Here is a 27,292-nt window from a genome sequence, read left to right on the forward strand (position 1 = left end):
GCCCCCAAGCCCATCTGGCCCTTCAACATAGTTTTAATAAACAGGACTGCCAATTCTCCACCCTTGAAAATCTTTACAGGCCCAGGAATAGATTTAGCTGATCTCCAACCCTGTTTCCATGTTGTTGGATTAGTTTTGAGTCTTTTGGCAAAATTTCCATGAAAGACCCTAGCCTTTAAAATTTTGTTTCCTAAAACACTGTACAAGGAAGTGTTCCTTTTGCTTCTGGGAGGCAATGTTTTGAAAAACAACCATAATTCAGCGGTATGTGTTCTGTCATCTTCAGAGACAGCACCCACTGTGCACTGAAAGGAAAACGTTGCTGACAAAAAAAAGGGAAGTGTGCTTTTTAAAGTCAATGACAAATGCGGCAAATGCTGTGCTGCAAAAATAAGGGAAATGAAAGGTTTGTGCAAACCCTTTGAAAAAACCTCGTTTTCATAATAATAAAGCTAGTCAAAAGCTAAAATCCTTCAAATATCTATCTCTTGGCCCAAAACATAATGGGTACTGAAAATAGTATAATGGAACATCAAAAAGTACAATTCTTTTTAAAACAGTAGACATATAAAGAAAAATGATAACGCTAAAGAATAGTTAAAATGACACTCCTAGACATGTCTTATGTAGTTTATAATTTTCCCCTTTGAATTATGGAAAAAATTCAGGTTTAAAAAATATTTTGAATATAGATTCATTTCAGAGTACAGAATTTCTTTCTTTTTTTTTTTTGGATATGTGGCTCTGTATGCAGGATCTTAGTTGCCTGACCAGGGACAGACCTTGTGTCTCTTGCAGTGGAAGCATGGGATCCCGGTCTGGGCGCTGCCCCCGCTCCCCACCTCCCCAAATGACCTCTGGGGAGTTCCTTTAAATGATTTTTTTTAATGATTACTCCAAATCTATTCTGGGGCAAAGGAACTTTAAATTAAAATACATTTAAATCCATTCTTACACTGTCACTTTCTACTGTGGCTTTTCTTAAAGGACTTAAGCCTTGCTTTTCATTTAACCAATTAAACATTTCTCCCACCTATACCGAATTCCCAGACTTTCTCTTGGGTGGGCATAAGTAATGACATGAAATACTGTCTGATATGAGAAGGTATTTACCTTCAAAGCCCTACAAATGTTTAATAGAAACCTATATGCTTAAGTAGGAATGTAAGAACTCACTGTCAAAAAAAATCCCCTCAAAACCTCAGAACACTATAAGTTTTGAAAGTTTGAACATTTTTACTTTTTACATCAGTGAAAGTGAAAGTCGCTCAGTCGTGTGCGACTCTTTGCGACCCCATTGGACTGTAGCCCTCCAGGGTCCTCTGTCTGTGAAATTCTCCAGGCAAGAATACTGGAGTGGGTTGCCATGCCCTCCTCCAGGGGATCTTTTGGACGCAAGGATCCAACCCGGGTCTCCTGCGTTGCAGGCAGATACTTTACCGTCTGAGCCACCAGGGAAACCCTTTTACAATTAGAGGCTTCGTAATTAATATGATTATTAAAAGACCGAACTATCAATATATGAGTTGACACTGTAATCCACCTGAGGAGTAAGTTCTCCCTGTTTGGCCCCAAGAAACTATTTTGTTTCTTTTTCTCACTGTGGTAAGACAAGCATAACACAAAACTTTGCTGTTTTAATAACTGTTGAACGTTCGGCAGCGCTAAGCCCATTCACCCTAAACCCACTGTTCAGCACCTCCCTGTTTTTATTTTCTGGCTTACCACTAGGGGGCGGAAGAACACAGCGCATCAGCCGGCCTCTTCGCGCCACCTAGCCCACGCATGCGCTTCTCACCTGGGGCAAGGTGAACGGGGGCGGGGCAGGGGCGGGGCCTAAGGGCGGGGCCACAGACGCCGGCTCGGCGCCGGCATTGTGACGTCAGGTCGCGCAGCCGGGCTGGGACCCGGCGCCGGCTCGCTGAGGCGCTTCCCGGGAGCGTGACGCGCCGACTCCCCTCCCCGCGGCCCGCCCGCCCGCCCGCCGGCCTCGCCGCCGCCTCCTTCGCTCCCTCAGCGGGCCAGCGGCCGGGGCGGAGGCTCGGGGGCGTCGCGGCGCCGAGAGGGCGGGCGGCCGGGCTTCGGCGCGTCCGGCGGCCCGGGTCCAGCGGCCGGTCGGTGCGCGGCGGGCCGGCGGCGGCGGCGGCGGCGCCGGTCTATATGGCGGCGGCTCTGTCGGGCCTGGCTGTCCGGCTATCGCGCTCGGCCGCCGCCCGCTCTTATGGGGTCTTCTGCAAGGGGCTGACCCGCACGCTGCTCATTTTCTTCGACCTGGCCTGGCGCTTGCGTATCAACTTCCCCTACCTCTACATCGTGGCTTCCATGATGCTCAACGTCCGTCTGCAGGTGGGTGAGGCGCGCCCGCCCAACCCCCTGCCTTCCCCCCGGCCCGGATCGTCCCCGAGCGCCGGTCCGCCTCGCGCGGCCCGGCCCACCCTCGCCCAGGCCCGAAGATGCCGCCGGAAGGTGCCAGGCTGGATGCCGAGTGTATGGCTCAGCACCGCGCCTTTCTCCCGCAGCCCCGCGGGAGAAAATCCCCGCAGAGGTCATTGTTGACCCTGTTTTCGCAGAAGAGGCGGGGTGGGGTGGGGGCGTGGAGCGGCAGGCCTCGAGTAAGGTCCTCCGCGGGCTCATGGGCTCGGAAGGCCCCTGGCCCTGAAGAGGAAATTGTGACAATGATTGATTGGGCATGCGGGGGCGGGGAGTGCGTTGCCTTTTCTAGTTCCCAAACTTTATGAAGCTTTCAAAGCGATGCAAGCTTAAGGTAAATGAATTGATGTTAATCGATGTTCTGATAGAGGTATCCATGTCTATCCTGGCCCGGGGTGGAGGATGTTGGTGGTGAAAGGAGTAGGGGTGGTGATGAGGAAAAAACGAGGTGTAAAGACGTAGAGAGGCAAAGGTTCAGAGGCCTGAAACAGTTCAGATGTGAAATAGTACACACACCCACACACACCCAGCACCCTGGAGATCATCTCTGCCATCAGGGATTGACATTTCTACCTCCCGCAAATTCCAGATGCCTTGTTCTGGCGGAATGGAAAACCGTCAAATTGAGAATGATTCCTTCCCGAGTGTGTCATAGATGGCCAAGTGCTGAGCATCTCTTGGCTTCCATTTACACATTGTGGAGGGTCTGCTCTGTGCCGCCTAGGGCTCTGATGAACAGGTCCCTGTTCCCCAAGAGCTTAGGGTCTGACAGTACTTAGGGGAAGCCTGAGCAGGACTGTGGGGTATTGACGTGGGCCGGGCAGGTGCTTTCTTTTTTCCCTTCGGTTTGACTGTGCCTGTATGCTAAGTAACTTCAGTCCTGGCTGACTCTTTGGGACCCCATGGACTGTAGCCCACCAGGCTCCTCTGTGCATGGGGTTCTCCAGGCAAGAATACTGGAGTGGGTTGCCTTGCCCTCCTCCAGGGAATCTTCCCCACCCAGGGACTGAAAGTCTCTATGTCTATTGCATTGGCAGGCAGTATCAGAATATAATTGTCTCAAAGCCTCTCACTGGTGGTGTAAAACCCCTTATTGACTGAAATTGAGTTAAGGTGAGTTGGGATGAACCTGCCTCTCTATTTTAGGGTCTAAATCGAGATTCTTTTATGTGAACAGGGGCTTGTAGCATCCTTAAGTGGTGCCAAAGGAGTCAGAAACTCAGGTTTCCAGTAGGTTGTAGCAATGAGCAAAGAAGGTGCTGGGAGTGGGGACAGAAATAAGCCAGAAAGCCTGTGCTCCAGCCTGTTGTCACCAGCCAACTGCTGTGTGCCAGAGGCAGCCATTTCCCAAGAGAAAGTGGAAATCCTAATTTTTAAATATCATCGCAACAAAAAATCACCTTTGTGGGCAAAGCAGAATGTGTCAGGAGGCTCTATCTGACCCTCAAGCTCCACTTTGGAGACTTTCGTTCCGGGGTTACTTGTATAATTTGCAGGCTTCCTGGGTGGCACTAAGTGGTAAGGAACCTGCCTGCCAACGCAGGGGACATTAAGGGATGAGGATGGGAAGATCCCCTGGAGGAGGAGATGGCAGCCCCCTCCAGTATTCTTGCCAGGAGGGGCTGCAGTCCGTAGGGTCACAAAGAGTTGGACCCGACTGAAGTGACTTAGCACACACTTAGCACGTAGTCACAAGTAAGAGAAAATCAACAAGATGTTGAAAATAGCCAGTGGTGTACCATAAAACCTCACCTTTCTGATATGTCCCCTTAGTTACTTTTGACCACCCCTCTAGTCCAAGCTGCCAAGGTGCCTCTATCTATCCTCCCCAGGGCCCTTGGAGACATCTTTTAAAAGTATAAATCAGATTGTGTCATTCCTTACAAGGGAAAAAAAAAAGAAACCCAAACTGCTTCCCACTGCCCGTGGAATGCAGTTCACATGTTTCTGTCCTGTAGATTTGACTTCTGTCCACCTTGCTGACATCTCCCTGGCTTGTTCCTTGCTTGCTCTGTTTTCCTGTCTCCTCTCTGCAGGCGCCAAGCCTCTTCCTGCCCCTGGGCATTTGCATTTGCTGTTCTTGCCACCTCGAGCACTCCTCCCTGGCTCTTAGAACTCCAAGACGCTCTCACTCCTGGCTTCTCCTTTCAGAAGGGTCTTTGGGATCACCAAATCAATCTGGTCTTGCAGCTGCTGTTGTCACTGCATGAGTGCTGAGGCTTGCTTCATATCAATAAGGAGTGAAGGACTGCATTCCTGTTACGATGATGAGGGTTTCCAGATCTCCCAGTTGCTTGTAGGCCAGTAGGGGAAGCTCTGGAAAGGTTACTCAGATACAGATTTCCTAACGAGGAGTTTGCACTGTCATGATTGAGGGCGAGCGCACTGTGGAGGCGGGAGGTTGGCTCTGGGATGTGTGGCGCGGGCAGAACGGAGAGCCGGGACACCGGCCCCACGGGTGGCTTGCCGGATGAGCCGTCGGGTCGTCGTCCACAGGCAGCACAGCTTGAGAGAACCGTGGAAGCTGAACACTCTGGCTGTAGAGTGCGGGGTTTATTTGGCCATTTCAGGTGTGCGTGGGGGTGGGGAGGCGCAGACAAGGTGGTCCCTAGGTGCTTGGAGGGAGGGCTGCCTGAGAACCGTGTGAGGATTTTTCCATTGTGGAGTGTTGACACGCCAGCCCCTGTGTTGCTCAAGGGTCACCTGTATTTGCAAACTGTATATCTGAGGATTAATCTTCAAAACATGTGAAGAACTCGGCAACAACCACCCAATTCAAACATTGGCAAAGGGCTTGAATAGACATTTCTCCAAAGAAGATACACCGATGGCAAGTAAACCCAGGAAAAGATGGGCAGTTGGAGCGTGTTTGTGGGCAGCCAGGCCACCGGCCACGGCGAGGACCTGAGATGTGGTCGCAGTGGCCTCTGAGCCCTGAGCCCTGGGCTGTGCACTTGAGCCTTGTGGCCCCGTGGGACGCCCCGAGAAGGGGCCCTGGTGGCCAGGCTCTGCTTCCCATCCCAGCCCTGCAGGGTGCGAACGTGGCGTCCCCCTGCTTCCGGGCCCTCACAGACCCATGCGGGCCACCTTCTCTCCCTGAGACTCACGGCTCCTGCCGTCTCCCCCCATCTCCTCCCGTCCTGTCCCAGGGACACTTTTGGGCCTGGAGGGCGAGTGACTGCTCGTCTGTCACTGGCAAAATCTCCTCACCTGGACCTGGGGACCCCCACGCCAGGCTTAGTCCCCAGGAGCCTCTCTACTCACTGCTCCGACTCCAAATCTGAGCCCAGCTACACAGGCTGAGAAGCTTCCCGTGCCCAGCCCTCGCCTGACCTGGCCCTGCCCCCAGGAGGCCTCTCTTCTGCCAGGGAGGCAATAAAACCCAGTGCTGGGGGAGAAAAATTGGGAAACTGCAAGTCAAAGTCACACTGAGACTGGCTCTTACGCAGGGAGGGGACAGTGAGGGTGTGGAGAAATTAGACCCTGTGCACTGCCGGGAGGAATGGAAGGTGGTGCGGTTGCTGTGGGAGCCAGTTTCAGTTCAGTCGCTCAGTCGTGTCCGACAGTTTGCGACCCCATGGACTGCGGCACGCCAGGCCTCCCTGTTCATCACCAACTCCCAGAGTTTACTTAAACTCGTGTTTATTGAGTTGGTGATGCCATCCAACCATCTCATCCTCTGTCATCTCCTCCCACCTTCAATCTTTCCCAGCATCAGTGTTTTCCAGTGAGTCAGTTCTTCACAGTAGGTGACCAAAGTATTGGAGTTTCAGCTTCTGCATCAGTCCTTCCAGTGAATATTCAGGACTGATTTCCCCTAGGATTGACTGGTTGGATCTACTTACAGTCCAAGGGATTCTCAAGAGTCTTCTCCAACACCACAGTTCAAAAGCATCAATTCTTTGGTGCTCAGCTTTCTTTATATTATAGTCCAACTCTCACATCCATACGTGACCATTGGAAAAACCATAGCTTTGACTAGATGGACCTTTGTTGGTAAAGTAATGTCTGTGCTTTTTAATATGCTGTCTAGGTTGGTCATACTTTTCTTTCAGGGAGCAAGCATCTTTTAATTTCATGGCTGCAGTCACCATCTGCAGTGATATTGGAGCCCCAAAAATAAAGTCTTGTCACTGTTTCCATTGTTTCCCATCTATTTCCCATGAAGTGATGGGACCAGATGCCGTGATCTTAGTTTTCTGAATATGGAGTTTTAAGCCAACTTTTTCGCTCTCCTCTTTCACTTTCATCAAGAGGCCTTTTAGTTCCTCTTCACTTTCTGCCATAAGGGTGGTGTCGTCTCCATATCTGAGGTTATTGATATTTCTCCCCACAATCTTGATTCCAGCTTGTGCTTCTTCCAGCCCAGCGTTTCTCATGATGTACTCTGCATATAAGTTAAATAAGCAGGGTGACAATAGACAGTCTTGAAGTACTCCTTACCCGATTTGGAACCAGTCTGTTCCATGTCCAGTTCTAACTGATGCGTCTTGACTTGCATACAGGTTTCTCAGGAGGCAGGTCAGGTGGTCTTGGGAAGCAGTTTAGCAGGTCCTCAAAAAGTTGAGTACAGGATCGCTGTATGGTTCAGTGGTTTCACTGTAGGCGCACACCGCAGAGATCTGAAGGCAGGGACGCAGGCGCTTGTGCCCCAGTGTTCCCGGCAGCACTGTGGACGATTCAGGCGTCTGTCAGCACATGAGCGGGCAGACAGACGTGTGTACCTTCAGTGGACACTTACTCAGCTTTGAAAAGGAATGAAGTTCTCACACCTGCTACGACTTGGATGGACTTAAGGGACGCCATTCAAAGAGGCGGAACATAGAAGGTAGTGGCCAGGGGCTGGAGGAGGGGGAACGGGAGTTGTTGAATGAAGATGCTTCTCGTTTGGATGAAAACGTCCCAGAACCATGTGGTGGTGATGGATGGCAGCCTTTATGTGTATTTTACTGCAGGTTTAAAAGAAGTACCAGACGGGAGATTATGCTCTTGGTTGTAGTGGCAGTGTTCAGTTGCTGTACGTTTCTGTCTGTCCTTTTTTTGGGCTGAGCTGGGTCTCCGCTGCTGTGAGGGCTCCTCTCTAGTTGCGGTGCCCAAGCTTCTCATTGCAGGGGCTTTACCTGTTGCCAAGCTTGGGCTCCAGGGCTTTTGTGCTCCAAAGCTGTGGAGCACGGGCCTGGTTGCTTCGAGGCACGTGGAATCTTCCAGGACCAGGGGTTGAACCCGTGTCCCCCTGCCACATGCACTGGCAAGCAGACTCCAGACACTGGACCACTAGGGAAGTCCTGGACACATGTTTTCTTTTCTCTTGGTTATATGCCTAGGGTTGGAATTGCTGGGTCATGTGGTAACTTTGTGTTCAACCAATTCAAAAAAATCACTCTTACTTCCTGATGAGAGTGGAGGGGGAAGCAGGGAGACCCTCAGATGAGCAGGAGAGAGGAGTATTGGTGATCCATCACGGTGATGCCAGAGAGGCCCTGGAGGAGGTTGCATTGTGGGCATATCTTGGCATTTGCGCCAACAGGCTTGCCTGCCTTAAAGGACGAGATGGTGTGAGAGAAGTGCTTGTTTGCACCTCTTTTTGTGTGAACTGTACCTGTTCTTTGCCCGTTTTTCTGGTGGGTTGCTGGGTTTCTTGAAGCTTTGTCAAATAAGAGTTGTCTGTTGATAAGAGTTGAAAACATTTTCCAGTTACTATGTTTTTCATTTTGCTGATAGTGTTTTCACCATACTGAAATTCTTTGTAGTGAAATTTAACAGTCATTTCTGACTTTTGGGTTTTGTCCTAGTTAGAAAGGCCCTCCTAACTCTAAAGATACAAGGAATTCACTTGTAATTTACTCTGGTACTAATACATCCCGTTTTGCTTTTACACGTAAAACGCTGGAGTTTATCCTGGCGTAAGGTGTACGATATTGATGCAAACTGACCTGTCTCTACCTGCCACAAGGAAGCTGGTGCCTGTGAGTTTTTCCCTTGTCCCTACGTTCAGTGGAAAGCAAGCCTCCAGAGGACGGATCCTTCTTTATCTGCTTGGTGCGCTGTCCCCATCCCTGTGCTCAGAACAGCACTGGCCTAGCTTCGGGGCTCGGTGAACACTTGCTGATTGAATCTGTAGCAGAAAATGCCGCAGGTGTGGAATCCCCCGGGAAAGGTTACAGTCATTAGTAAGGGATCTTTAACGTCTTCGCCAGCTCACCCTCCTCGTGGTCAGCGTGCTGGGTGCCTCCTTGGGCGGTGTCTCGGTCTCTGACGGCTCCCAGCCCTCGGCCCCTCCCTCCTGGACCTCCACGTCTGTCCACACTTGGGCCACTTTGGGTCATCCCGGGGTCGCTTCTCTGGCCTCTGCTTGACAGACTCCCTCAGTTGCGTTTTGTTACTGGTTCTCTCTGACATGCTTTTTAAAAAAAATGAACTAATTTTGACTGCCCCCGATCTTAGTTGTGGCATGCGAACTCTTAGTTGTGGCAGGCAGGATCTAGTTCCCTGACTCAGGATCGAACCCGGGTGCCCTGAATTTGGAGCATGGAGTCTTAGTCACTGGACCACCAGGGAGTCCTTCCCCTGATGCGCTTGCTGATAACGATGCTCATAGCAGCTGTTTCTCGGCTGCCCCGGGCTGTGGCCACAGAACATGCTGGGTGCATCCAGCCGAAGAGTCCTCATGCAGGACAGCAGGCGCCGCCTTGCTCGGCCCACCCTCCCGCCTCATGCCCGGCCTGGTGGGCGCACCCTGGAGCCTCTGGGTGGCGGCTAGTGCGCGGGGATGTCGTGGATGTGCTGCGGAGTTCACAGCAGAGCCTGGGTCCACGTGGCTGACTCTGTGCGCTGGTGCTTGGGGGCGGCATAGAGTGCCCTTCTCTTGCTCGTCCTCTGAGTGGTGTGGCCAGCAGAGCAGTTTGTCTCAGATACTTTCACGGTGAGCTCAGCGGTGGGCAGGTCAGCTGACGCCGCCTCCGAGAGCTGGGAGTGGGCGGTGTCACTCCGAGGTGGAATCAGAAAACAGCACAAGCGAATGTTCGTGCCAGGCAGAGACAGACCAGTGGGTACCGAAGTGGGGAGGGCAGATTAGGGCCATAGGATTAGCAGGTTCAGACTACCATGTGTAAAACAGTTAAGCAACAGGATATGTTGTATAGCCACCTCCTGTAGTAACTTTGATTAGAGTATGGTGTGTAAAAACACTGAGTCGCTGTGCTGTGCATAATATTGTAAGTCAGCTGTACTTCAATTAAAAAACCAGCTGTGAAGCCAGGTGGCATGAGGCATCACCAGGCAGGTCCCCCTCCACGCTGGTGGTCGTCCAGCTGAGCAGCCGCCCTGCATTCAGCTGTGCCCCCAGCCCCCTTCAGGGATAGCCTTGCCAGCTGGCTGTCAGTGGCACAGAGGCGGGGGTATTTTTAGTTTCCAGAGCAATGGTATCCAGACCATCACGTCCCTGAAGCCATTAATAGCGCAGGTTGGGGAGGGTAAGGTGACCGTACCAGAGGGCGCAGCTGCGAATCGGGTCAGGCCTGCTGTTGCCCAGGAGGGCGCCAGCCTCCCTGGCGGGGATCCTTGTGGACCGGGTTGCTCCTGTCTTCCAGTTTCCTCCACACCTTGCCCCCACGGCCGCTGTGGTTCCCTATTCAACGGTTGTCTGTTTCTGGGACGTAGTGGGCAGGCACTGGTGAGGGAGGTGAGGAGTAAGCTCAGCCCTGCACTTTGTTTTTCTTGCCCCATACTGTGTTTTTATTTATTTTTTTAAATTTAATTTTGGCTGTGCTGGGTCTTCACTGTGGCACGTGGACCTAGTTCCCTGCTCCACGTGGGAACTTCCGGACCAGGAATCAAACCTGTGTCCCCTTCATTGGCAGGCGAACTCTTAACCCCTGAACCACTAGGAAAGTCCTGAATCACACTGTCTAGAATTTCAAAATAGACTTCCCTCATTTAGGGGGAAGGGGTCTCAGTGTTTGTGGATAAGTCAGTTTGCCGTAATTTCTGCTGCTTATTATTTTGTAGATCTGGGGGTTGCGGGGTGGGAGATGATAGCTGGGCCGAGGACGGTTCATTGTGTAATGGTGCGTGCTTTATTTGGCAAGATACAGTGTACCAGTACGTGTACAGTACCAGGAGAGTAAACCACAAAAACCGCTGCATGGATGACTCTGCTTAGAAATTACTTGAAAGTTACTTCTGGCTCTCAATATATAAGTAATGTGTGTAACCATCTAATATCAAAAGTCATCTGGTTGAGGGCTCAGAGCCAAAAGTGTTTTAACTCACCTACTGAAGTCTTTTTGTAAAGAATTGAATACATAGTTTATTACTGAATTTACTGAAGCGCTAGATCTTTAGTAAGCAACTTCAGATCAGATCAGATCAGATCAGTCGCTCAGTCGTGTCCAACTCTTTGCGACCCCATGAATCGCAGCACGCCAGGCCTCCCTGTCCATCACCAACTCCCAGAGTTCACTCAGACTCACGTCCATCGAGTCAGTGATGCCATCCAGCCATCTCATCCTCTGTTGTCCCCTTCTCCTCCTGCCCCCAATCCCTCCCAGCATCAGAGTCTTTTCCAATGAGTCAACTCTTCGCATGAGGTGGCCAAAGTACTGGAGTTTCAGCTTTAGCATCATTCCTTCCAAAGAACACCCAGGGCTGATCTCCTTCAGAATGGACTGGTTGGATCTCCTTGCAGTCCAAGGGACTCTTAAGAGTCTTCTCGAACACCACAGTTCAAAAGCATCAATTCTTTGGCACTCAGCTTTCTTTATAGTCCAACTCTCACATTCATACATGACCACTGGAAAAACCATAGCTTTAACTAGACGGACCTTTGTTGGCAAAGTAATGTCTCTGCTTTTGAATATGCTATCTAAGTTGGTCATAACTTTCCTTCCAAGGAGTAAGCGTCTTTTAATTTCATGGCTGCAATCACCATCTGCAGTGATTTTGGAGCCCAGAAAAATAAAGTCTGACACTGTTTCCACTGTTTCCCCATCTATTTCCCATGAAGTGGTGGGACTGGATGCCATGATCTTCGTTTTCTGAATGTTGAGCTTTAAGCCAACTTTTTCACTCTCCACTTTCACTTTCATCAAGAGGCTTTTTAGTTCCTCTTCACTTTCTGCCATAAGAGTGGTGTCATCTGCATATCTGAGGTTATTGATATTTCTCCCGGCAATCTGGATTCCAGCTTGTGTTTCTTCCAGTCCAGCGTTTCTCATGATGTACTCTGCATAGAAGTTAAATAAGCAGGGTGACAATATACAGCCTTGACGTACTCCTTTTCCTATTTGGAACCAGTCTATGGTTCCATGTCCAGTTCTAACTGTTGCTTCCTGACCTGCATACAAATTTCTCAAGAGGCAGATCAGGTGGTATGATATTCCCATCTCTTTCAGAATTGTCCACGGTTTATTGATCCACACTCTCTCACTATTTGTTACTGTTGTTCAGTCGCTAAGCTGTGTCCCACTCTTGCCCACCCAATGGACTGGAGCACACCACGCTCCTCTGTTCCCCGGAGTTTGCTCAGATTCATGTCCATTGAGTCGGTGATGCCATCCAACCATCTCATCCTCTGTCCGCCCCTTCTCCTCCTGCCGTCAATCTTTCCCAGCATCAGGGTCTTTTCCAGTGAGTTGGCTCTTCACATAAGGTGGCCAAAGTATTGAAGCTTCAGCTTCAGCATCAGTCCTTCCATTAAATATTCAGGGTTGAGTATATGATTACTTTGTCATTATCGAAGGTATGATTACATTAAGGGTATCTTATTTAAAATATTGTAAGAATTCTGACAACATTTCACCTTTCTGAACTGTACTGAGTTATCCTATAAGGACATAATAAAAGTAGTTAGAAACCAATTTTCCTGAGAGTTGGCCCATATTAAATGACCTATTTTTCTTAAGAATTAAAAAAAAAAAAAACTGTTCTAATATGTATTAAAATATATTTAGGAATGCTTCCATTTCAGGAAAATGGTCATTTTTAATACATTTAGATCAGTAAAATTAAATGTAAGGTTTAAAATAACATGCTTTGGAGAGTTAGTTTGCGAGAAGTTAGGTTTGCCCTGGTGAACCGTGAGAGTGTTGGCTGTGCTTTGCACCACCAGGTACAGCTGTGGTGGTGACTTCTTGTAGTGATATATACAAACACTGAATTACTAGATTGTACGAACCTAGACAGCATATTCAAAAGCAGAGACATTACTTTGCCAACAAAGGTCCGTCTAGTCAAGGCTATGGTTTTTCCAGTGGTCATGTATGGATGTGAGAGTTGGACTATGAAGAAAGCTGAGTGCCGAAGAATTGATGCTTTTGAACTGTGGTGTTGGAGAAGACTCTTGAGAGTCCCTTGGACTGCAAGGAGATCCAACCAGTCCATCCTAAAGGAAATCAGTCCTGGGTGTTCATTGGAAGGACTGATGCTGAAGCTGAAACTCCAATACTTTGGTCACTTCATGCGAAGAGTTGACTCATTGGAAAAGACCCCGATGCTGGGAGGGATTGGGGGCAGGAGGAGAAGGGGACGACAGAGGATGAGATGGCTGGATGGCATCACTGACTTGATGGACGTGAGTCTGAGTGAACTCCGGGAGTTGGTGATGGACAGGGAGGCCTGGCGTACTGCGATTCATGGGGTCGCAAAGAGTCGGACACGACCGAGTGACTGAACTGAACTGAACGACTGAAACTAATATATTTTATGTCAGTTGTATAGCAATTTAAAAAAAAAGAGCTGGGGACATCCCTGATGGTCCAGTGGCGAGGACTCCACTCTCCCAGTGGGAGGGAACTAGATCCATCCCAGGTAAGGGAACTAGGTCTCACACACCACAACTGAAGATCTGGCGCAGCCAAATAAATATTCAAAATATAAAAAAATAATTGCACCTTATATTTGCATATAGCTTTATGCTGCCCAGATGTATTTGTGTCAGTGTTATATAGAATAATAGTCATCCTTGTATAGATTATGCCCCGAGGACACATGAGGTTCCCCGGTGGCTCAGCCGTAAAGAATCTGCCTGCCGACACAGGAGATGTCGGTTCAGTCCCTGGGTGGGGAAGATCCATGGGCAGAGGAGCCTGGTGGGCTATATATAGTCCATGGGGTCCCAAAGAGTCAGACATGACTTAGCAACTCAACAACAATGTAAGTGAAGTTGCCCCTGATTCCTTCAAAGTGGCTTGCCCTGCCTGAGTCACTGAGTATCGTCCTCAAATAGGACACTCTGGGTAAGGCCTTGGTTGCTTGAGTGAGTCATCTAGTTTATCCTGGTTAAAGGGAGCCGCTTTTTATTGAACCTGCAGAAGTAAGTACATTGCCATGAAAAGTGCAGAGCCTCAGTGCATGTTTAAGTATTTTTAGGAAATACTGCATTAATCAAGTACTGTTCTTTTTGTTGTGATTTCTAATTGGTAGGTTGACATCCTGTTTTCTATCACAGTGTGGGAATCCTTGGTACCGGAGACTGTCAAAGAGACCTTCGTATTTGCTGGGAAATACCTGGTGTGTGTGGACTCTCCCGAGACCCCATCTTCATTATTACCCTGTAATTTGTTGGTCTTTTCCAGGTTCATATTGAGATCCACTGAAGGCCTTCCGCGGACTGACAGGCGTGTCCTGGGGCTCAGGGTGTCAGAGACACAGCATGAGGGACGGACACAGGCCTCTCCGCACCCATCTCGCAGAGGAGCAGGGAGTGGGCGCCACCTCAGACAGAGCCTCGTGCAGAGAACTGTGGAGCGAGAGAAGGCAGGAGGTGAGCCCTGGCCCAGCAGATGCCGCTTCCTGGGCGAGGAGGCCTGCAGCCGATGCCTGGGGAGATCCAGGAAAGGAAGAGTCATCACTGGAAACAAAGCATGACCTGCGTGGCGCCAGCCCCTTGCTTTGCGGTGGCCTTGAAGCGCTTCCACGGTGGCAAGAAGCAGTAGGAAGAAATTCAGCCTCAGTGGCTGCGCAGAGCAACCCTGCAGGTCTGTCCTGGGCTCCTGCAGGGGAGTGGGGAGCGGGGTGCGGGGCTGGCCCGTGGCGTCGGGGAGGCTCCGGGCATGGACTGGCCGCAGGCAGCGCCCAGGGCCACAGAGGACGGAGCCACGGCGGAGAGTCCCGGGGGTCAGGACTGCTGGGCCAGCAGAGAGGGTCGGCAAAGGGGGTTTCTGAGGATGACCCGCCCCGTGCTTTCCTGGAGAAGCTGGACTCTGCGTTGGCACCCTCTTGCCTGCGATCCATCCTGCTGCACGCACATCCCCTAATATTCTTGAATAATGAGACAAAAAGTGTTTTCCCTGGCCATCCAGAGCCCATGTTTTCAGAGCCAAGAGTAGAGTACAAGAAAATGCTTTCATGGGAAAAAAGTACCTCAGATGATCTGCAGATAACAGTGGCATCACTGGCTGCACAAGCTTTTGAATGAGCAAATCTGTTGTGCCGTGGTTAAGGTACAGGCAGAACAATAAAAGTAGTGAGACTAAGCGCTGTCCTCGAATGCGTTCTTTTGCGTTAACTCTGGACGCACACGGTGCGGCAGTGAAGTTCCGGCTTTGATTTGTGTGACCAGACAGACTTAGTCAGTGAAACTTAAACCCACAGAAAGCTGGTTGATACAGAAGGCAGTCTCTGTGCTTGAAAGACATTTAGGATTGGGAAGCCGAGTCAAGGAGGTTATTGACATTGCCTTATACAGCTGTCATCCGAGAATCGAAAGCTGTAACAGCAAGCTTTAAGTTCACCTTCAGCACCATCTGGCAGGGCCGCCGTCCCAGGCACTCTCTCTCCAGCCTGTTCTCTCACCATCTGATGAGAGTAGATATTTGTAAAAGTCAACCCTGCTGGGCTTGTTGTGAGCCAAGCCAAGTTGATGGTAAGCTGTTGTCATTTCTGCGTTTGTAGAATAATTTGAGCAAAAGCTGATACCTTTTCTCACACCCCTTTCCTTCCACTTGACATGCAATTTACATGGAGGCCCTACGGTGAAAGTTGCAATATTAACATTACCTTTACCTTTAGATAACCCTTCCTCGAACTAGGAACCTTAGCAGTGTTAACCCAAAATAAAAAATGAGCTTGAGCCTGTCTGCTGGAGCTCAGTCATAGAGGAAAAAAAAAAAGCAAGTATTTCCCCTTACGGAAGGTCTCCAGCTCCTAGGAGTTGCGATGTCTCCTGCACTAAACCTTTTTCTGCGCTGACCCCTTTTGTCGTGTGCTGGTAATTCGATGACAGGCACTGAAGAGCGGAAGTTTTTCAGGAGCCCAAAGAAGACGCCCCATTTCCAGAGTTATTGATTGCATATATCAGTTTATATTGCGTGCTAAATTACCATGCCGTGTGCTATTTTAGTGTTCTGGGGAAATGAAAAATAAAACCCGTTCTTTAGCGTAATAAATGTCTTATTTTACGTGTGTAGTCTTGGTTCCCTTCGTCTTTATTATTAATGCAGCCTTCCTCATACTTGAGTTTGTTTGCGAAAAGTTGTTCACTGATTCAGAAGATTGGAAGCAGAGATCAAAAGCAAAATGTAAAATTACTCTGGAACTCAACTGTCCAGATAGAATGAAATAATGTGTTATGATCCTTGTGGAGTGGGGTACTCACCCCTATGAAGCAGTGGTCTGCAGCCAGGCTACAAGGACACCGACCTGACTGGAGAAAAAGCCCTGGTTAGTGGACTCTCCGCCTCAGCGTCGTCAACGGGCGGTGAATGAGATGACACTTTTCAGTGTTGTAGAATGGGATCGATTTTCTTGTCAACACCCTCTCCCTGTCCCTCTTCCCTCCCCACCCTCCCTTTTTTGTTGTTGTTTTAAACTCAGTCTACTTTGAGATGGAAGTTTCCATGACACATCAGCTGTTTTTCTTTTGTAAATTCCAAGTATGTGAATTTTCAAACAGTTGCAAAGAACAAATTCAGAATTCCCTATTTAGCATTAACTGAATTAATTTGTGGCGCTTGTGGTAAAGAATCCGCCCCCAAGGCAGGAGACATAAGTGATGTGGGTTTGATCCCTGGATTGGGAAGAACCCCTTGAAGAGGGCATGGCAACGCACTCAGTACTCTTGCTCAGAGAATCCCATGGACAGAGGAGCCTGGCAGGCTATGGTTCATGAAGTCTCAGAGTCAGACACGGCTGAAGCGACTTAGCACACACAAATCAACTTGAAGTGTTTTCGTATAGTTACGTCAGAATAAGGTAAGTGCTTTTATAAAAGCTTTGTGGAAAAGCTCACAGTAACTTTCTTGTTTACATTATTTTTTAGTGCATATCCACTGCTGACATTGTTCCTTTTGGTGCTGTGCTGTCTCCAGGTCCGTCCGAAGGTGGCCCTCCTGTGGAAAGTCCTGGGGTAGAAAGGTGGTGATCTGTGTAGCGTGTGAAACCTATGAAGTTTCAGGGCTGTGAAGGATGGCCTTCTGCAACCCATTCTATTTTTGAAGCAATTAGAGGAATAAGATATTCTTTTGAATAAGTTGTTTCCATGATTAAATTATAAAAGGATTGCTCATTTGAAATATTTTAAATGTATCATTTTGGCAGTGAAAACTGAGGGAAGCCTGTTTTAAAAGTTCTGATGTCTATATGCATGTTCTTCTTTTTTGCCTTTATGGATTCTGTTCTTAAGGACTAGACAGCACAGTCACTTTAAATTTAGAAACAGCATATAGTGCAAAATCTTGGACTTGGTTATTCACATTTGGAAATCATGAAATCTTTTTCACATGGAGTGGATGTTGAGATCTTGAAGTGATTATGAAGTTGCCAGCCTGTAGAGAATAAAAAATTAAGAAGCTTGTGTTTACATCAATTATTCTTACATGACTTGATTTTATAGTTAGGAAGCAACACATGTGTTTGGGAGCTTTGTGTGTGTATTCTAAAATGCATATAGGCCATTTCCTGTAATTTCACGCAGAATAAGAAATGTGGGGACTTCCCTGGTGGTCCAGTGGATAAGACTCTTGAGTTTCCACTGCAGGGGACCCATGTTTGATCCCTGGTCAGGGAACTAATTAAAATTTAATTAAAATTAAAAGATGCTCCTTGGAAGAAAAGCTATAACAAATCTAGACAGTTTATTAAAAAGCAGAGACATTACTTTGCTGATAAAGGTGCGTATAGTCAAAGCTATGGTTTTTCCAGTGGTCACATATGAATGTGAGCGTGGGCCCATAAGGAAGGCTCAGTGCCGAAGAATTGATGCTTTTGAACTGTGGTGTTGGAGAAGACCCTTGAGAGTCCCTTGGACTTCAAGGAGAGCCAAGCAGTCCATCCTAAAGGAGATCAGTTCTGAATATGCATTGGAGGGACTGATGCTGAAGCTCCAATCTTTGGGCACCTGATGTGAAGAGCTGACTCATTAGAAAAGACCCTGAAACTGGGAAAGATTGAAGGTGGGAGGAGAAGGGTTCAACAGAGGATGAGATGGTTGGATGGCGTCACCGACTCAATGGACATGAGTTTGAATAAGCTCTGGGAGTTGGTGATGGACAGGAAGGCCTGGCATGCTGCAGTCCATGGGGTCGGCAAGAGTTGGATATGAAAAACAACAGGGAATTAAGATCCCACAAGTGGCTCGGTATGGCCAAAAAAAAAAGTGTTTTAAGATTCGCTTTGTACTTTGCTGTAGGTAACTTCAAAATTCTTATTAAGCTTTCCAAGGAGAAGAAGTAGAATGAAGGGATCTCCTAAACCATCCATATGAACTCAGAGCTGGAAATGGCTCTCCAACACCAGCCAGTGCTGGAAGCTTTGAAACACAGCCCAGCCAATTGATCCTCCATACGTTCAAGGTAGCCATTTGAAACTAGAGGCCTCAGTAAGATGCCACAGGATGGTCGCTTCTGCTTGGCTCTCCTCTGCTTCCAGAATGTTACCTCTTTTTTTTTTCCCCCCATTTTATGGAAACTTGGTTGCACTGGACCAATTTAAACAAAGCGTCTGTGCACTTTTCATTTGTGCTTCACACCCTGCAAACTCCACAGAGCTGTGTATCTGCAGGGCTGAAATGTGATGGGAAAACTTGTTTGCCAAGAGCCTGACTGCTTCTTAAAGGTCATCTTCATAGGCTTACGTCTCCTTTTTCCTGAAACGAACGTGTGCCATTGAGTGGAAGGCATCTTTGAGGACTGGTGACTTCTGGTAAACAGCGGTGGTTCAAGCAGTGGGCATGGCTGGTTCTGCTCTGCCTGTGTTTAGGTATATAACATGAGGGATTTTTATAGGGGAGCTGTGCCTTGCCACAGTATCAGAGTGGAATTCTGCAGTTAACTTGAACGCTTTTAGGTTTTTAAAAATTTTTTTAAGGAAGTGGACTTGTTTTTGCTTCCTCACCTACCTACAAAACTGTTTCTATCAGAAACAGGTAATTTGCTTCAGAATTGGAAATAGGCTGTGTTTCACTTCTCTTGGCTCGTCTTCTGTGTTTAAGATTACAAGCACTTTGCCCCCCTGTTTGTCCAAGGTAGTTTGGAGAAAGCATCGAGTCTCTGTGCTCCTTGTTTTTTCCCAAGAGTGACTTTTTTTTTTTTGAAATCTTTATTGATGTGTTACAGTATTGCTCCTGGATTTTTTTTTTTTAATGTTTTTGTTTTTTGGCCAGGAGGCTTGTGGGATATTAATGCCCTGACCAGGGGTCAAACCCACACCCCTTGCATTGGAAGGCGAGGTCTTAACCACTGGACTCCCAGGGAAGTTCCTCTGTGCTCCTTTGACTTAAATTGCTGTGTTAGTCATTTTCCAGAGAAACAATAGAATCTACAGGTATAGATATGAGGAGATTTATCACAAGAATTGGCTCACGGGATCATGGAGGCTGAGAAGCCCCACTATCTGCCATTTGCGGACTCGGGGAAGCCAAATGTCATCCAGTCCAAGTCCCAAGGTCTGAGAACCAAGGGCACCCATGTCTACAGGCGGAAGAGGGACCCTTCAGCTCAAGCAGAGCAAAATCGCCCTTTCTCCTTTTTGTTCTATTAACTTCTAGTGTTTTGGGTGATGGCCACCTGCATTGATGAGGGTGATTTTTTTTTTCATATTAAAGAGTCTTGACTTTTATTTAGCATTTTATCTGAGGCTCTAATAAGAGTAAAAGAAAACGAAGATCAATTTCACATTGAATTTTAAGGAGTCTTGCGATAGTGAAAGCACACAGACTGTAGCAACCTCGGAAGTATGAAAACGCCTTATCAGTCAGTTCAGTCTCAGTCTTGTCCGACTCTTTGCGACCTGATGGACTGCAGCACGCCAGGCTTCCCTGTCCATCACCAGCTCCCGGAGTTTACTCAAACTCAAGTCCATCGAGTCGGTGATGCCATCCAACCATCTCATCCTCTGTCATCCCCTTCTCATCAGGGTCTTTTCCAAGAAGTCAGTTCTTCACATCAGGTGGCCAAAGTATCGGAGTTTCAGCTTCATCATCAGTCCTTCCAATGAATATTCAGGACTGATTTCCTTTAGGATGGACTGGTTGGATCTCCTTGCAGTCCAAGGGACTCTCAAGAGCTCTCCAACACCACAGTTCAAAAGCATCAATTCTTCGGTGCTCAGCTTTCTTTATAGTCCAACTCTCACGTCCGTACCTGACTACTGGAAAAACCAAAGCTTTGACTAGACCAACCTTTGTTGGCAAACGCCTTATAGTACACAAGAAAACACTATCAGGACTTCCTGTAAGGAGGTAGTCTGAATATCTGCAAAGTCTTTCCAGTCTGAAGGCTCCAACATCCGTTGTTCTGTTTTTCCCAATTCTAACCTGGAACTCCAGACAAAACAAACGCTACAGAAAGCTTTTCTAGGCAGAGGAGTCTCTGCTGCTACTGTCGCTGTCTAGTCACTAAGTCGTGTCAGACTCTTGTGACCCCATTGACTAGCCTACCAGGCTCCTCTGTCCATGGGGTTTCCCAGGGAAGAATACTGGAGCGGGCTGCCATTCCCTTTTCCCTGAGGAGGGTGATCTTGACTCAACGAGCAGATTCAATTGCTAGTAGTCTCTTGTGGAAATACTCTCCCACTCCCAGAATGCCTGTTTTACCAGCTATCTGGGCATCACTTAACCCGGCCAGGTGATGTGAAATTAACCATTGCATTGCTGCCTCTTCTCAACTGAGTTCTCAGATGCATCAGAGTCTGCTTCTGGGTTTCCCTGGTGGTCCAGAGGCTGAGACTCCAAGTTCCCAATGCAGGGGCCCCGGGTTCCATCACTGGTCAGGGAACTACATTCCCCATGCTACAACTAAGACCCATTGCAGCCAAATAAATATATTTAAAGTCTAGTTCTTTGTAGAACGGCTAAGGGGATATAGCTAGGATGGGGCACTGTTTCTTGTCTCTCCCATCACCCTTCTATGACCTGATAAGGACTCGTGCCTGTTCAGAAAAACCTCCTTTATGAGGGTGATCTGAGAAAAGAGGGGAGCTGGCTTAGTTCCCACGAAGCTACTCTGTTCTCTATGGGGCAAGTCCAAACATACATATGTGTGAGTTCACTCAGAGCTTGAGGTTGCAGCGGTAAGGGAAACACTCATTTCCCAGCCTCATGGTGCCTTTGGGAGAGAAGACTGAGCCAGATTCTGGTCCCTGCATCCGGGTGAGTGGCATGCAGGGTTCATTGTTCAGTTACTGTTCACATTTCCTATTCCACTGTGTAAGGTAGAGGTTTTTATTATTGTAAAATAATTATTTAAAAATATCTATTTTACTTATTTGGCTGTATTGGGTGCAGCACACAGGCTTAGTTGCTCCATGGCATGTGGGATCTTAGTTCCTTGACCAGGGATCTAACCCACGTTCCTGGCATCGCAAGGTGGATTTTTAACCACCGGACCACCAGGGAATTCCCTCAAGTAACTATTAAGTGGCCTTTTTCACTCTGGGCAGATTCCAACAGAACATTCTGTTTCCCTCAGAACAACGGAAATCAGTCCCAGTGGGTGGGGCACCGCTACCCAGACTCTGTGTTTTTAGTAATCTTAGTAATTCAGGGTAATTTCAGTGTAGCTGCTGGCTAATTCAAAGGGAATGAATGGGTGGGGTGTAAAGCCGGCCCCGCAGTGGGCGTGTGTGGCCCAATTTTGCCACAAGAGGGAGCCACCTGTTCACTTCGGGTGTGTTGCTTCAGGGAAGGTCTTGGTTTTTTTTTTCTTCCCAGTTATTTTGTTTATCCAAATTCCTAAGCAAAAATGAAGGTGAAAACACAGGCATTGGTCCAGTTCATTGTGGTTTGTTAAGCTCAGTGAGGGTGATAAGATTTGTAACTCTTTAAGTCAATACCCACAGCTGGTGCTCTGAAACCAGAAGGTCCACGTGTTAGAAAATGAATTTCAGTGGTTTTGTTTTTCTCTGGGAGAGCGACTTTCAGTATGAAAGTATGAAACCACATTTTCACCCCATATCAACAAGAATGGTGGTTTTGTCAGCATGTTCTCTTCTGCCCAGAGCAGCGGAGCCCTGACAGGCCCCTTTAGAAGGGTCAAGGTCTAACTGCGCCCTGTCCACGTGTGAGAGCCTCTTAGAGACCCTTGAAGGGAAACTTGCCTCCCCATCCGAGTCATTTCTTCACTCCCGAAATCACAGCTTTACGTTTCTTTGATGGCTCATCGTGAAATCCTTTTAAAACGTCAGAATCTGTTAAAATATTGGGAGCTGCTATTATTTTATCATGTCAATGAATGATTGCTCCTTCTGGTGCATTTTGGTGAAAGACCTACTGAAATTTTCTAACATGATAAATTGTGATAATAGATGTATATAAATAGCATACAGTGATTTAACTTCTTGGAAACGTTCTGAGTACCACTTAGGACTTATTAAAATAAAAGCAGTTTGTTTGAATAAACTCCAGGCTTCCTCTTTGTGAGATATTTCCGTTTGGGTCTCTTGGGGAAAAATTGCTTGGATATTGTTCCCTCTCTCCTGCCCGATTCAGACACGTAATATTCAAAGCTCCTCAGAGATTTTGCAAGATCCCAAAATCTGGCCTGAATTTCTTGCAAAACTCATGTCTTTATGTTATGAAGCTCATACATTTATGTATATGGTTCATCCCCATGTTTACGGTTCTCTTAAGATGTTTCAGAATGAGGATGTTTTATTAAAAGAGAAACTAACAATAATGTTCCAACTCCTAAGAACATCCTTTTGTGGACCTCCCAGCTCTGCAGCATGAAGGGGCAGCCGGCCAGAACAGTCACTCAATCTTCAGAACGATGGTTCTCATTTCAGTACCAAGGACATGGAGGCCAGACGACCTAGCTAGTAACTGGTAGAGACATGATTTAAACAGTTGACCGACTTCCCCGGTGGTCCAGTGGTTAAGAACCCGCCTGCCAATGCAGGGGACATGGGTTCGATTTCTCCTCTGGGAAGATCCCACAGCTACAAACACATGTGCTCCAAGATTAAAGAAAAAAAAGATGTTGAATAAATATAAGGTATGGACATTATATCCAATAGGGTAGAGGCTACCGCAAGTGATTACTTAAAATTTTTATCAATGTATTTATTTTTTAAATTATGAAAGTATGATAATGCATTTATAGGAGACTTGGAAAATACAGAACAAGATTACATATAGTTCTACTGTATATTACAATTAATTTTTAAGTAGATAAATTAAGATTTTTAGTTGAAGTTTTAATAGCAAACTCAAAAATTAATAGAATGAATATATAGAAAAGTATATTTCTATACAGATGGCTAACACATGAAAAGATACTCAACATCGCTCATTATTAGAGAAATGCAAATCAAAACTACAATGAGATACCATCTCACACAGGTCAGAATGGCCATTATCAAAAAGTCTACAAACAATAAATGCTGGAGAGGATGTGGATAAAAGGGAACGCTCTTGTACTGTTGGTGGGAACGTAAATTGATACAGTCACTATGGAAGATGAAATGGAGATTCCTTAAAAAACTTGTAATAAAACCACCATATGACGTGGCAATCCCACTTCTAGGCATATACCCTGAGGAAACCAAAGTTGAAATAGACACATGTATCCCATTGTTCATTGCAGCACTATTTACAATAGCTAGAACATGGAAGCAACCTAGATGTCCATCGACAGATGAATGGATAAAGAAGCTGTGGTACATATACACAATGGAATATTACTCTGCCATAAAAAGGAACACCTTTGAGTCAGTTCAGTGGATGAACCTGGAACCTATTATACAGAGTGAAGTAAGTCAGAAAGAAAGAAAAATATTGTATTCTAACGCATATATACGGAATCTAGAAAAATGGCACTTAAGAACTTATTTACAGAGCAGAAATGGAGAAATAGACATAGAGAATAGAGGTATGGACATGGGGAGAGGGGGGGAGAGGGTGAGATGTGTGAAGAGAGTAACACAGAAACTTATCATATGTAAAATAGCCAATGGGAATTTGCTGTTTGGTCCAGGAAACTCAAACGGGCTCTGTATCAACCTAGAGGGGTGAGATGGGGAGAGAGATGGGAGGGAGTTTCAAAAGGGAGGGGATATGTGTATACCTATGGCTGATTCATGTTGAGGTTTGACAGAAAACCACAAAATTCTGAAAAGCAATTATCATTCAATAAAAAATAAAAAAGTAGAAAGGATATAGCAGACCTGAAAAGCACCATGAACCAATTCAACATAATTAAGATTTATACAATTTTCACACAGCAGTAGAATACAAATTCTATTCAACTTCCCATAGACTTTAAACTTGGGGACACTGGAACATATCCAAGGACATAAAGTGCAAAAATTTCATAATCTAAAGGTATTGAAATCATACAGACTGTGTTCTCTCATCACTATGCAATTATGGTAGAAATTAATATCAAAATATATTTCAAAATACACATATTTTCAAGTGCAGTGTGACGTTTACCAAGAGAGATCTTTGACTTAGCCATTGAAAGCCTCAAAGTTACAAGACTGAAAAAACACAGAGGGTGATTGCAGAGAAGAAGGCATTTAAATGAGAAATAAATATCAAGGTGAGAAGTTCATATCAAAGATACTTTAAAAACCCATGTATTTGGAAATGTCCACTTTTATTTATTTATTTATTTTGCCCTCATAGAAAAACTTTATTGGAAAGCAGGGAAAACTACCAAGATGTGAATGAAGATAAAAAAAAAAAGTTCAGACAAAGTGTATGACCTTGGTTTAAGTGGAAATGGAACCCTTTGGTGGTTTGTAGTTAGTGACCTATATTTTCACTTTGTGGTACTGATGTTGCTACAGCTGATTCGCTTCAGTCGTGTCCGACTCTGTGCAACCCCATAGACGGCAGCCCACCAGGCTCCTCCGTCCCTGGGATTCTCCAGGCAAGAACACTGGAGTGGGTTGCCATTTCCTTCTCCAAGGCATGCATGCTAAGTCGCTTCCGTTGTGTCCGACTCTATGCAGCCCTATGGACAGCAGCCCACCAGGCTCCTCTGTCCACAGGATTCTCTAGGCAAGAATACTGGAGTAGGTTGCCATTTCCTTCTCCTAAATGTCCACTTTTAAATGATGGGCGTATCTAAGAAGGTATAACAAGGAAAATTAGGAAATATTCTTAAATTTTACCTGAAATATAAAAAATCTAAAATTCAGTTCTCACTCACGATAGCCACCTTTCAAGGGCTTGATGGCTAGAGGGACTTGTGGCCACTGCTTCGGGCAGTGCAGAGAACGAGCATTTCCACCGTCACGGAAAGTTCTGCTGGACAATCTGTTACAGACAGACATGTGACAATTCTGCTTCTTCAAGATCTTTACTATGATATGGTGTGTGACTTTTTTTTTTACTTTTAACACCCATCTGTGTAAGACAAAAACCCCATTCTCCTGAAGTGGGGGAAAAAAGATCACGAGTTTGCACATGGTTTCCTGTAAGTGTTTGCTCTACAGAAAGGGATTGTCTTAGGCTTTGCCTTTTAATCTTATTCACGAGTGTATCAGTCAGGGTTCTCCACAGAAAACAGAACCAGTAGGCTATTCATGGATACAGAAGAGGTTTATTATGGGAATTGGCTCACGCAATTATGGAGGCTGAGGAACTTCCCTGGTGGTCCAGTGGCTAAGACACTGCACTCCCAATGCAGGGGTCCCCGGTTCGATCCCTGGTCAGGGAACTAGATCCCACATGCTGTAATTAAAAGATCCTACATGTTGCAACTGAGATCGAAGAGGCTATGTGCCTCAACTAAGACCTGGGGCAGCCAATAAATAAATGAAAAAATAGCCCCCCCCCCAAAAATGATGGAGGCTGAGATATGTTATGATATGCCATCCATATTTGGCCACCTGATATGAAGAGCTGACTCATTGAAACAGACCCTGATGCTGGGAAAGATTGAAGGCAGGAGGAGAAGGAGACGACAGAGGATGAGATGGTTGGATGGCATCACCGACTCTGGACATGAGTTTGAGCATGCTCCGGGAGATAGTGAAGGACAGGGCCAGTCCATAGGGTGGCAGCGAATCAGACACAACTTGGGGACTGAACAACAACATGCCATCCATGAGCTGGAGAACTGGGACAGTGGGTGGCTTAACACTCTTGGACCAGAAGTTGGAGCTCCGATGTCGAAGGGCAGGACACGATGGATGTTCCAGCTCAAGAAGGGGACAGAAGAGGCTTCCTCTGTCCTTTTCATTTCCTGTCCGGACCCTCAGTGGATTGGGTGATGCCAGCCCAGTTTCAGCCCATCTGTACTCAGTCTACCGATTCAAATGCTAATCCCTTCCAGAAACACCCTCAGAGATACACCCAGAAATAATGTCTCACCGGCTCTCTGGGCGGGTGTCCCTGGGCCCAGTCAAGCTGACACAGAGTTGACCTTCGTAACAAGACTGTCCTCATTCTCTCTGAATGAAACACGTGGAAGTTGAACAAGCACCAGGTGCCAGTAAGGCCTCCCGTGACGGAGACTAGCATTACCTCTTTGTCTTTATTTTCTATGATTTTGAATATTTTAAATTATTTAAAAATTTTAAAAGCAAATTTATTTTTTAATTGAAGGAAAATTGCTTTACAATATTCTGTTGGTTTTTGCCATACAACAGCATGAATTGACCATAATTATACATATATCCCCTCCCTCTTGAACCTCCTTCCCCTCCCCCACACCACCCCTCTAAGTCATCACAGAGCACCAGGCTAGGCTCCCTGTGTTTAATTTTTATTTTTTTAATAATTTTTAAAAAATTGAAGTATAGTTGATTTCCAGTATTGTGTTAGTTTCAGGTGTACAGCATGATTAAATTATATATATATATATTTATGTGTTACTGTATCTAGGGGCTTCCCAGGTGGCTTGGTGGGTGAAGAATCCGCTTGCAAAGAAGGAGACGCAGGCAGATGCGGGTCTGATCAGATGGCATTTCCCAGATGGCGCTAGTGGTAAAGAATTGTCTGCCAGTGCCAGAGATGTAAGAGACATGGGTTCGATCCCTGGGTCGGGAAGTACCCCTGGAGGAGGGCATGGAATCCACTTCAGTATTCTTGCTTGGAAAATCCCATGGACAGAGGAACCTGGTGGGCAGTAGTGCATCGGGTCGCAAAGATTCAGATATAACTGAACTGACTAAGCTGTCTCTCTCTATAGCTATCTATTTATCTGTCATACCTATTATATTTATCTCTCTGTATATAATATATCTTCTTTTTCATATTCTTTTCTATTATGACTTATTACAGGATATTGAATACAGGTCCCTGTGCTATACAATAGGATCTTGTTATTTCTCTATGTTATACACAATAGTTGGCATCTGTTAATCCCAAGCTCCTACTATTATCCCTTCCTCCCTTTTCCCTTTGGTAACCATGCATTTGTTTTCTGTGTCGGAGTCTATTTCTATCTTGTAAATAAAGTCATTTGTATCATTTTTT

At 46.6% G+C, this 27,292-nt stretch overlaps 1 protein-coding gene, 1 long non-coding RNA gene and 1 other non-coding gene across 3 annotated transcripts in view; all 3 read left to right on the forward strand.

The window, feature by feature from the left end:
- The window catches only part of LOC113883986, a 28,538-nt gene extending 12,703 nt beyond the window's left edge, over positions 1 to 15,835 (forward strand). The window contains exons 2-4 of the mRNA XM_027528236.1: positions 1,732 to 1,808; positions 1,887 to 2,346; positions 14,004 to 15,835. Of these exons, the coding sequence (XP_027384037.1) occupies positions 1,732 to 1,808; positions 1,887 to 2,346; positions 14,004 to 14,024 (558 nt within the window). The 3' untranslated portion in view covers positions 14,025 to 15,835. The remainder of the gene's footprint in view (positions 1 to 1,731; positions 1,809 to 1,886; positions 2,347 to 14,003) is intronic.
- Positions 15,836 to 16,505: 670 nt separating this feature from the next.
- Positions 16,506 to 17,233, forward strand: LOC113883639. Its single transcript, XR_003508696.1, has 2 exons — positions 16,506 to 16,620; positions 16,737 to 17,233. It is a non-coding gene; the product is annotated as an uncharacterized LOC113883639 (long non-coding RNA).
- An 8,223-nt stretch (positions 17,234 to 25,456) lies between these two features.
- On the forward strand, positions 25,457 to 25,529 carry TRNAG-CCC. Its single transcript has one exon. It is a non-coding gene; the product is annotated as a tRNA-Gly (tRNA).
- Positions 25,530 to 27,292: the final 1,763 nt, after the last annotated feature.

This window comes from Bos indicus x Bos taurus, chromosome 25 (assembly GCF_003369695.1).
Source record: "Bos indicus x Bos taurus breed Angus x Brahman F1 hybrid chromosome 25, Bos_hybrid_MaternalHap_v2.0, whole genome shotgun sequence".
Lineage (NCBI taxonomy): Eukaryota > Metazoa > Chordata > Mammalia > Artiodactyla > Bovidae > Bos > Bos indicus x Bos taurus.